Source organism: Diospyros lotus, chromosome 3 (assembly GCF_014633365.1).
Source record: "Diospyros lotus cultivar Yz01 chromosome 3, ASM1463336v1, whole genome shotgun sequence".
Taxonomy (NCBI): Eukaryota; Viridiplantae; Streptophyta; class Magnoliopsida; order Ericales; family Ebenaceae; genus Diospyros; species Diospyros lotus.
The window spans coordinates 36,208,290-36,218,963 of record NC_068340.1 but is presented as its reverse complement, the minus strand read 5'-3'; the positions used below and the strand labels follow the sequence as shown (position 1 = coordinate 36,218,963).

The window sequence follows — 10,674 nt, the reverse complement described above, 5'->3', positions numbered from 1 at the left end:
CTTTGTTATCATTTCATGACAAAAAATCATCAACCATAGGTGTATTTTCGCAATCATGACAAAAAATTTCTCTATCTCAAATCTCTATGTACTGAGAATCTATCTAAAAAATTATTGGGGTTTTGTTCTTATGGCCCCACTTAGTGGTGTAATAATGAGTTTTGAGTTAACTTTCTTTCCTACTCACCTTTTCATTTACTCTCAATTAATTTTTAGACTAAAAATGATATAAAATATTTATTTAAAAATAAACAATAAGTATAAATTAGTGGAGGGACGAATGATTATATTTTTTTCTGAGTTTAAAAAGCTGGGATCTAAAAATGTCTTTAAGAAATATAAAAATAATTGGTAAATAATTTGTGAAAGTTATCGTACAAATATTTTGTGTAATGGATGCTACGAGAATCAAAGGCTACGAGAATTGTTCGCGTATTCTTTCCCGCAAGTAAACGGAATCGTAACAAGTAATATAATGATGAATCAAGTATCGTTCCCACGAGAATTAGCTTTTAATCCATACTTTAACCACTATTAACTTAAATAAGTCACACACAATTAAAAGAATACTCAATAGAAGTTTTATATAAGTTAAAACTAACTCACCAAAAGGAAAACACAAAATAACTCTTTAGGTTTTAAATATAAAAATCTAATGCACTAGGGTTCATGAATCCACTGTAGTTCTATAAATGGTTTAATCTTTCAATGATTGGGTCTTATAATTCTTGCTTTGAACTGAAAATCAATAACCTTAATTTAATCAAAAGCCTCTCTCGATGGTCGATTGAATCTATGCTCACATATGAGATTAATTATCTCTAATTAATCTACAAATATACAAATATGCATTTATCCACAATGATCATCAAAATAAGATTTCACAAGGCATAACGATATCTCTACCTATTATCGAACCTTATGTCATTTATTATTAAGTGCTAATCTATATTGAATCTCTCGAAAGCAATATAAATCACAAACACGTTCTAATGACGGCCAAACATCAAAACGGAGTTAGTGTATAATAAATGATCAATCCGAAAGACAAAAATATAATAAAACCCAAATACTTTTGATTAAACCATCGTTTAACTAGGTTTCATCAATCACCCTAACCACAAAGTACTTAACCTAACATAGTTTTAACCAATGAAAAAGTAATAAAAACGAAGTTCATGATGTTGTAAAGAAGAAAGAACAGAAAAATAAAACCAAAACCGAAGATCTTCAAAAAAATCTCCTCCTTTTGCCTCGACTTCCGTCTTCTCCTCTCTTTTCAAAAAACCCCCAATCTTTCTTAAATGAGCCTTTATATAGTTCTCTTTAGGTTATCAAAATCCTCCACCTTGAAGGAGTCCATCTTTCTTTTATTTGGATTGAAACGGGCTTAAAACGAAGCTTTGAATCTTACCGCGGTCCTACCGCGGTATGCTTGTTGCTGCAGACCCGTGAGCTCCAAAAATCAAATCCTAAAGCGGTCCTACAGCGGTATGTTTGTTGCTGCAGACCCGTAAGCTCCAGCAACTAAATCTTAAAGCGGTCTTACAGCGGAATGCATACCGCTGTAAGGCCGCTAGCCTTCTTCTTTTGCTTCTTTCTTCATCATCTTACACTTTTTGCTCGATACGCTTTTGCTTTCTTTTAATTCGGTACCCAACCATGCCTCCAAGCTTTATTTCACTCCCATCATATGTCAAAATCATTCTTTTTCTCCATATTCGCTTTAACACATGCTCCACATCTACATAAGCAGATATAGAACCAAATCAAGTAGAAATTATGCTCATTGAATATATAAATCCTAAGTTTATAGACCAAAATAAATATATAAAAGACATTTATCAAGAATCAAAGCAAAATAAGAAAAATATTATTAGTATATTTTTGCGTACACTTTAGGTTATTCAAAATAGTATCAATGACAAAAAAGTCCTCATGAGATGCATAAAGACGCATAAGGTACATGAAAATGAGAGATATTTTAATTATAATATCTTTTTATATAACTTAAAATTTATAAAAGTGACGTAGTATTAGCATGACTTGAAAAATAATGAATCGGTTTCACAGTGAAATTGGATATTTTCTCCGCTCAATGATTGGAATTCGCACCAATGACTCGGTATCACAGTGACATTGGTTATTTTCTCATGACGAACCTTCCAGGCTCGATTTCGAGGCTTAATCTTAGCCTTCGATTGCCCAAGGTTCTCTTTCGCTCAAACACTGGGAGTAGGAATCTCCACTGCACACGGCGAGCTTCTGGGATCCACAGCCACCGTAGTCTTCGAACCCTCGCGGGGGGACCTGTTTCGATCTTCGATTCTCAAAAGAGTTTTATCTCCGGCTTAAATAACGGTGGAAGATCGAGCGCTTCTAGGGTTCTGGCGACGATGTCGAATGAAAGAGCACAAACTCAGGGACTTGTTCACTTCAAGCTGTCTCCAACTTGCGATCTCAAAATCCAGAAGGGAGATATTACCAAGTGGTTCGTCGATGGCTCTTCTGATGCTATTGTAAGTTCTCTTCTTTTCGTCTTTGGACGTGTTTGAAGCTAGGATTCGTGGGGTATAGAAAGTGATGCGAAAATAAAATGAATGAACGTAGCATGATTTAATTATTGCTTTGTTTCGAATTGAAATTGAATGTAAAATGAATAGATATATGTATATCGAAGTTATTACCCTTTGATTTGTTAGTGAATCGACCTCTGTACATGAAATATGTTATTTTCCTTTCACTTCCCTTTTTCACTAGAGAAATCCTAGTTTCAAATATGGCATTAGTGTGTTTGAAGTTCAAGGCTGTTATATGATTTTTTTTCCAGTTTACTTATATTAAGGGGTTTTTAGTTTGTATGAGCTAGCAACTCCATTCCATTTTCTGTGCTGGATTTTTTTTTTTTTTTTATGGCGTTTAATAGTTGGGTTCATATGATTCAAGTATTGTCAGAACATGGAAGCTAACTAGGTGATTGAAGCTGACTGTAATTGTCAGAATGGGGCTTAAATGTCACTGTGATTTGAGCATTGTCATGGCCTAGTTCGAGTTTCGGGAACCACAGTTCAAATCACAATGGTTATCATCTTGGTGTGGAATGTTCATACTTGCATTTTGCAGTGCAGTTGAATTGCAAGATAATACTAATGTATAGCACAAAATCTCATTATTTCAACCATTGTTAATATATGTACTCATTTTCTTCTCATTTCCTAACAAACATAGTTCATTGTATATTTATTGCAAGTTTGATGCTCCTTTATTGATTTGCACGTGGCAAGTACACTAAGGGAACTTCAAATTATGTTCAACAAATTCAATCTTTCGGAATTGCTTTTCTTAAGTAGATGATTAAAAGTTGGAGAATTCCATCTGTATGAGTTGCAATTGTTGATTTGATGACTGAAAATCAGACCTGAAGGTTGAGTTCACTTAAGAATTGTTACTACTTTGATGCTAATTGCTTGAGTTTTTACTTATGTATGTGATTGAAGTTATTACTGTAATTGCAAGATCTCATATGATGGCAACATGATTGAGCATTCTTTGGAGCCTATTTGGTTTGTAGCAAACCCCATGATGAATGATTAAATCATAGTGGTATTACTATCAGCTTTAATATGAATATGTGCATCACTATGCTGCAGTTGAAGAGAAAATGTTAATGGGAATTGTTGATCAGAAGCTAGTTTTTACAACATTGTGTTAGGTTATTAATGATTTCAATATATTTATTTGCAAAAGCAGCCTTAACTACGGTGGCTCAACTGATTGGGAGAGGTGTTGCTTTCAGCTTGAAGTTGAATTACCATTGTATTCCTTTTGGAATTTAATGACCAATTTGATTGGAAATGGGTGGAAGTATGAAATCCTGTCTTTTTGCAAGGCCCAATTAGCTGAAGTGAGTGGTGCCTGTGGTGACTTTTATGTTTACACCTCAAAGTATTGCTATTTCAAACACAATGGTGCCATTCAATTTCCATGTGGCATCTTGATATATCAAATTTAGATACTACTATTAGTTAATACGTTATAGATAATTATGAAACTATATATAATGCAGTTTATTTTATGCTTTGGGCTCCTAAAATTTGGCTGCATGTATTTTTCACCTTTCAGCCCTTACATAGCTATTTTTAGGGGTTAAAACCATATGCAAGTTCTCTATGAAATTTTAAGTGTTTTGAATTCAAGTTACTGGGTCAGTGTTTGCTTGCACAACCTTCTTTTTTTTTTTTTTTTTCTTTTCTTTTTTATTCATCTGTCCTTTTTTAAACTTGTATCACTATCAACATTCTTATAGGTTAATCCTGCAAACCAACTGATGCTTGGAGGTGGTGGAGCTGATGGAGGTAAGTCTCTTATTATTTCCTAGTAATCATTTTTTGTTATGAACGGTTGATAAGTGTCTGTCTTGTCATAGCCATTCATGCTGCTGCTGGTCCCGAACTTCGAGCAGCATGCTATGAAGTACCAGAAGTCCAACCTGGAGTTCGCTGCCCGACTGGAGAAGCAAGGATTACACCGTAGGTTTTCCTATTTCAGTTCCATCATAGCTGTTGTATTATACAAGTTTGTAGATATAAGCACTGTTAGTGGGCTAAGATGTTCTGTTTATGCAGAGGCTTTAGATTACCCGCATCTCATGTAATTCACACTGTTGGGCCAATATATGATGCTGATAGTAATCCTGAAGCTTCTTTAACAAACGCGTACAGGTAGTAAATTTCTGCCTATACTTCACTATGTATACTTGTAATACTTTTATTTGTGTTGTTTTGTCATTTCTTTAATATTTTCTTTTTTACCTTAATTTGTTACAGAAATAGTTTGCGTGTTGCCATAGAGAACAACATTCAATATGTTGCATTTCCTGCCATATCATGCGGTGTATTTCGGTGAGTTAACTAAATGAATTGTAACTTCTTAAAAGTTTGTACTATTTAAAGGGCAATGATTTTATGAACTTTTCCAGTTGCCCTCCTCACATCTCTTGCACATATATTATAAATCGTCTTGGAGGGATTACTAGGAGACCTGGACCTCCTTAACTTGAGTTGATTATATGTGAATGCATCATTCATCAATTTACCCCTTGTTTGGATGGAGGATACCAAGGGAAATGGAGTTGAGAGAGCAATTTGTCATGGAAGAGAAGGGGTGTCACGACCTCAAATTGGAGGACATGACTGGCGTCTGGTGTTGCCCCCTAATGGCACAATGGGATCCACCAACGGTCAGCAAGCATTAGATGATGTCAAAACAGCATCTAACAACATTCACAATCATAAATAACCATGGACTAATAAACAAGACCGATCATATAACTGAATAACCTCTAATTCATTATTTTTAATATAATGCCAACAGAACTGTCTGAACATTTAATCGGTCAGCTACCAGATATTTAAGTCATAACATACATGCCAGAAGTCAAATAGCCAGCTGTAGAAATATACACATTACAAATTGTATAGTGAATAAAACTAACTCATAGTATCTGTCTGATTGGTTAGTATACATTTCCAAAAGTGTGCCTACTATGGTCTAGTGAACCCAAGGATTGGTCACATCCTACCACAACAGTTGCTATGATTGGTAGAATGGATCTAACTTGAGTATGTGAATCTGAAAATGTTAAACAAACAGAGTGTGCAGATAGAATGCATTATGATGCAGGGGAAATAAGCCTGAATGCAATAAAATGTTTAATGCACATAATCTGCAAGATCAGTAAATGTGCATGGGATGAGGGAATTGTTTGTGAAGCATGCACACGGAAAGAAAGTGCATAGATAGGGAGTATACATGTGAACAATAATCCACTATGAAATGGACCATCCCCTGAAATATAAATTGAGCCACATGTTGTCCTACGCACATGGTTAGCAGCTCCCTTGCTAACTAGAGTGGAATTGGTGTACCAACTGCAAACATCACCTGTTGTTAGCATAAAATGTTCTTAATGGAATACTTGCAATGAAGTTAGAAAATAAACATAAGTTCCTAGCAATGCAGGTAACATAAGTCAATCATAAAACCATGTATAACATAGTCAATGATGAGATTTGGATACGTATCAGGTGTCAAGTTAAGATGTGTAGACACAGAAAAGAAAGGATATATCAGAAAAAAGTCAAGTGGGAAAATCTTATATAATAAGTGTACAACATATAATTAAATTAGATGGCATGATAAATGCCATGATCTGCAAGATAGAAAAATAAACATCTAACTCATGCTATCTACACGTTATTATGATGTAGTTTATGGGTCAATTGGATCCAACCTTGGATGGACCTGGATCACCTATCATAAAATATGACTAAATCAAAAGAAGAATGCAATAACTAATGAAATAAAATGTTCTAGCTTCTAAAATAATACCTATTGACCCATACCTAGTGTTTCTACTACTTGTAATGCAAATTAATGAGCATGAAAAATAATGTGGGGGCAGTTGTTTGGTTAGCTTTGATGTTAGTGGTCACTGATCAATAGGTTGGTCAACAGGTTAATAGGTCAGGTCAACCAGTTGAATCATCAGACCAACGAGTTGAATTGATGGTTGAGTCAAGTTGGTTGGAATTATGGACCTAACTAGCATTGGTTAGCTTGTTTGGGCATCGACAAATTTAGGTTAATGACTTGGCTTAGTTGGGCCTCAACCATGGACTGCGAGCAGGCCCATGGTGGCTTGCCTGGAGTTGGGGTTAGCATAACTTAGTTATGAAATCCCCAACAAGCGAAACCTAAAATAGAGCAACAACCACCACCTTGTAACCAAACACCCTCCGAGATTCCAAAAAGCCCAATTAGGATTTTCTAATTCCCCAATGGCCGCAGGATTTTCAAGAAGCAGGAGAGCACACATAGGTGAGTGGGTGCATGCATTTGCATGATGTGAGGCATTTGCAAGCTAGTGATGGGGGATGTCATCTACCTTTGATGGTGACCACCAACCATGGGAGGTTGAGCTTGCCTTGCCTAGCCATGTCTCTATAGGGTGGCCATGAGTGTGCAACAGTGGAGGGAGGGCTTTGGTGGATAGGAATATAAGTATAACCGAGAGGATAGGTCTTGACACGAAGGGGTATTAGGGTTTTGTGTGTGACAGAAATGGTTCAGGGTTTGGACCAGAAAACACACACACACAGAGGTTAACCATTTTAAGCACGGCTTAGCTGACCAAAGCTTAGAAACAACCCATCGAAAGGCCTATCAACCACCAATGAATACTACAGCCAAACCCTGCTCCAAGGCTTCTTGTTAGGGCACATATGATATGAGGTACACATGAGCTAACCTAAAAAAAATTCAGGTTTATCGAGAAATAGTGAAAATTTGAGAGAGAGAGAGAGAGACAAAATGGCCCTTTGATTTTTTTTTTTTTTTTTTTTTTTGGGGGGGGGGGTGTTGTAGATACCATTCACTCACCTCCCATTCTTTTATTCAAAGAAAGTGAAGCTATATTACCTTTTTTATGTTCCCTAGGGAAAGTAACAACTTTTACGTCCCTTCTTCCCTCCCTTTACACTATGTACCTTTCCTTCTCCTAACTGCTCTTTCTCTCAAACAAAGCATTAGGTGACATCACGTCAAGTACAAATTATTAGGATGTTAAAGCTTTTCAACATAGAAAATAAATGGATGGGATCTTATGTTTAAAAACTTTTTTAATCCACACATTATGAATGGCCATACCAATTGCTTTTAATATTTTGTTCTTGGTGTTTATGGAGAGTTACATGGCCACTTTACATTTGACATTTTTCAGGTATCCTATTGATGAAGCTGCCTCTGTAGCTCTATCTACAGTTAGACTGTTTGCAAATGGCTTGAAGGAGGTACAACATGTCCTTTAATTGCTTTATGTGATGGCAGTCTTTCTTTCACTTTCCAGCTGGGATGCTGCATGCTTTATTTGGTTGATTTACTTTTATTCATGCTTTAACCATTGTTCGCATTTCCCTGGTGTGATGCTTTATTAAAAAAGGATAAACAAATGTGACCTCATAAGCTGGAACTTAAACTAAAATAGCATCTTCATGAATAATGAAGTGTACTTATCCAGAATAGAAGATTTAAAGGTTTCTTTTTGTGGAAAGAGAAGTTATTATCAGTGTTTAACCATTATTGCTTGGGGAAGCACAAACACATTTGGGATGTTGTACACATTTTACCCATTTATATGTGAACGCTTTGGTTACATGCTAGATACACTAAATGGCATGTTTTAGTATTGTATTATTACTTCATTTTTGGACATGTCTACGTTACGTGATGGATACAATTGTTAAATTTGTGGATATTTGGACACACTTGAGGACACAAAAGTGTTTTTAAGGGATCTCTTAGAAGCTTTTAGTGGTAAAATCTACAAATGCAATAAGTTTTTTGGTAAAAAAAAAAAAAAAAAAAAAGAAGCAATTGATCCTAACTAGAACTTCAAAAAATATAGCAACTCACCCTTGGTGCAATAGTAAGGTTGCTCCATTGTGACTTGGCAATCATAGGTTTAAGTTAATAATCAACTTCATTTCTAAGCATTAAGCAATGGTAAGGCTGCTTACAAATGACCTTCCCTATAGCCCACAATACAAGAGCCTCGTACACTGGGATCACCTCTAATGTTGAATGATGTGTATATATCTATTATGGATCTAAAGTTATTTTTCGATAATTTTGGTGGTGATGTTGTAACCTTGTATTTGTTTCCCTTTTTTTAAAAATCACCATATTCAAAAAAATGGGCCATTAATGAGGATGTTATCCATAGAATTAAGATATGATGGTTAAAATAGAAAAGTGTATGTCATTTTATTTGATAGAAAGATTCTATTAAGGAAAAAAGGGAAATTTTGTAAGACAGTAAATAAGACCAAATTTGTTGTATAGCATAGAATGTTGGGCAATAAAGCACCAACATAAGTGTAATTGAGATGTGTATGATAAGATGGATAGGCAACTATATGAAATATATATATGTATATATATATATATATATAAAATTATAAATGAGGTTATTGATGACAAGGTCAAAGTGGCTCTTATTAAAGATAAGATGTGTGAGACACAATTGAGATTGTTGGTCATGTAAGAAGAAAGCCTATAGAGGCTCCTACAAGGAGAATTTTGGAATGGAATAAGTATTTAGCAAAAGAGGGGAACAAGAAAATTTTGGTGGAGACACTTAGGCTCAATATTAATTTTGTGTGCCTTATAGAAGATAAGACTAGATTGAAATAAGTGGAAAGATAAAATTCATGTAGCTGACTCCACATAGTAGAATAGAGGCTCGGTACGTTGTTACCATACCTCATGTTATGTTTGTGTCCATATCCTTGTGACGGGTAGTTTTGAACTATGGGAAATATACGTGTATATATATTTTTGTAATAAGAAATATAGAATTTTCTATCAATGCTAATTTCATTGCTGGACCCAACCAAGTACAGATAACCTTGTGCCAATGTTACCAAGGAGTTTTCATACCCCATCACTCCACCCTGAAGTCAAGGAAAAGGAACTGCTCACTTTCTTTAATTTGGCCTTGTTCTCATTTGTAGTTGCCCTTTAGTGTTTACCATTCAGAGGTTGAGAAATTTGTAATGAATATCCTAATTCATGTAGCCAGCCCACCTAGTGAGATTAAGGGTTGTAATTGTTATTGATGTTCTTAAAAGTGTTGGTCCATTTGGAAATCCCAGAATATCTGAACTACTAGTTGCCTGCATATTAGTCATCAATTTGCTTCCCAAACAGAAGATGGGAGCATCTGACTGCTTTAACAGAAGAAAACATGAGGCTGCTCTTGATATGTAAAATTCTTTTGAAATTTAAAAAAAAAAAAAAAAAATCTACTTTTTAGCTGTGAATCCTATTTGCGAACTTTGCAAATTTATCTCAATGCTCTTTGCAGGTGCATTTTGTTCTGTTCTCTGATGATATATACAATGCTTGGTTGAACAAGGCAAATGAATTGCTCCAAGATCAGTGATTACGATGTCCATCAGTGCCCCATGGTTACTTGTGAAGCAGAATTTTAGGCTGGAATGTGGATATTAATGTCGAAAGTTGAAAATAACAGTGTTGTGCAAATGACGAGCAAAAAAAGAAAGAAAGAAAAGCTTGTGGACTTGTCATATTAGAAGCAGTAGTTGAACTTAAAGTACTGTAGTTTCTTTTTTACTGGAAAAGATGGTTGTGATAATAATTTGTACTTAGTTACGTCTGATTGCCTGTTGCCTTGTAGATTGAAGCCCCCTGTTAATGTTCGATGCTTCTCTTGCCCCAAACTAAAAAGAATCTGATAAGACACAGAAATGTGGCAGGGTGAATTTGGATATGTAAAAAGAAAAGGAGGGAAAAGGAAGATGAAGCAAGAGAAGGTAAATTGGTTAGCAGTCGTCCTGGTTTTGGATCACAGACATTGAGTTGGCATGTCTCAAAAAATTCAGAACTTTTGTTGGTTGCTTTGAAAATGTAATGGTCCAGCTTGGGGGGTTTTGTTATTGTTGGTTGGATTGGACGAGAGTTCCCCAACTCTTGTTGCAATTGCCCCCCGTAAGCTTAAAAATAAAACCTCTGCTGCTAGGCCAGCGCTTGGTTAATGGCCCTGAATAACTTGATGGGTAAATAGTAGGAAAGGAAGCAACGGGAACAACAACA

At 35.5% G+C, this 10,674-nt stretch overlaps 1 protein-coding gene across 1 annotated transcript; it reads left to right on the top strand.

Moving 5' to 3' along the window:
- Window positions 1-2,099: 2,099 nt before the first annotated feature.
- LOC127796580 (uncharacterized) lies at window positions 2,100-10,257 on the top strand. Its single transcript, XM_052328772.1, has 7 exons — window positions 2,100-2,519; window positions 4,307-4,355; window positions 4,427-4,529; window positions 4,626-4,721; window positions 4,827-4,901; window positions 7,781-7,850; window positions 9,926-10,257. The coding sequence occupies exons 1-7, from the start codon at window positions 2,118-2,120 to the stop codon at window positions 10,001-10,003; spliced, it is 873 nt and encodes a 290-aa protein (XP_052184732.1). The 5' UTR covers window positions 2,100-2,117; the 3' UTR covers window positions 10,004-10,257.
- Window positions 10,258-10,674: the final 417 nt, after the last annotated feature.

What these genes read in the sequence shown, in the direction of transcription:
- LOC127796580 (XM_052328772.1), top strand. Translation starts at nt 2,118, where the DNA reads ATGACTCGGTATCACAGTGACATTGGTTATTTTCTCATGACGAACCTT. An exon ending in ATGGCTCTTCTGATGCTATT is followed by an intron (nt 2,520 to 4,306) that starts GTAAGTTCTCTT and finishes ACATTCTTATAG; the next exon opens with GTTAATCCTGCAAACCAACT. An exon ending in GGAGAAGCAAGGATTACACC is followed by an intron (nt 4,530 to 4,625) that starts GTAGGTTTTCCT and finishes CTGTTTATGCAG; the next exon opens with AGGCTTTAGATTACCCGCAT.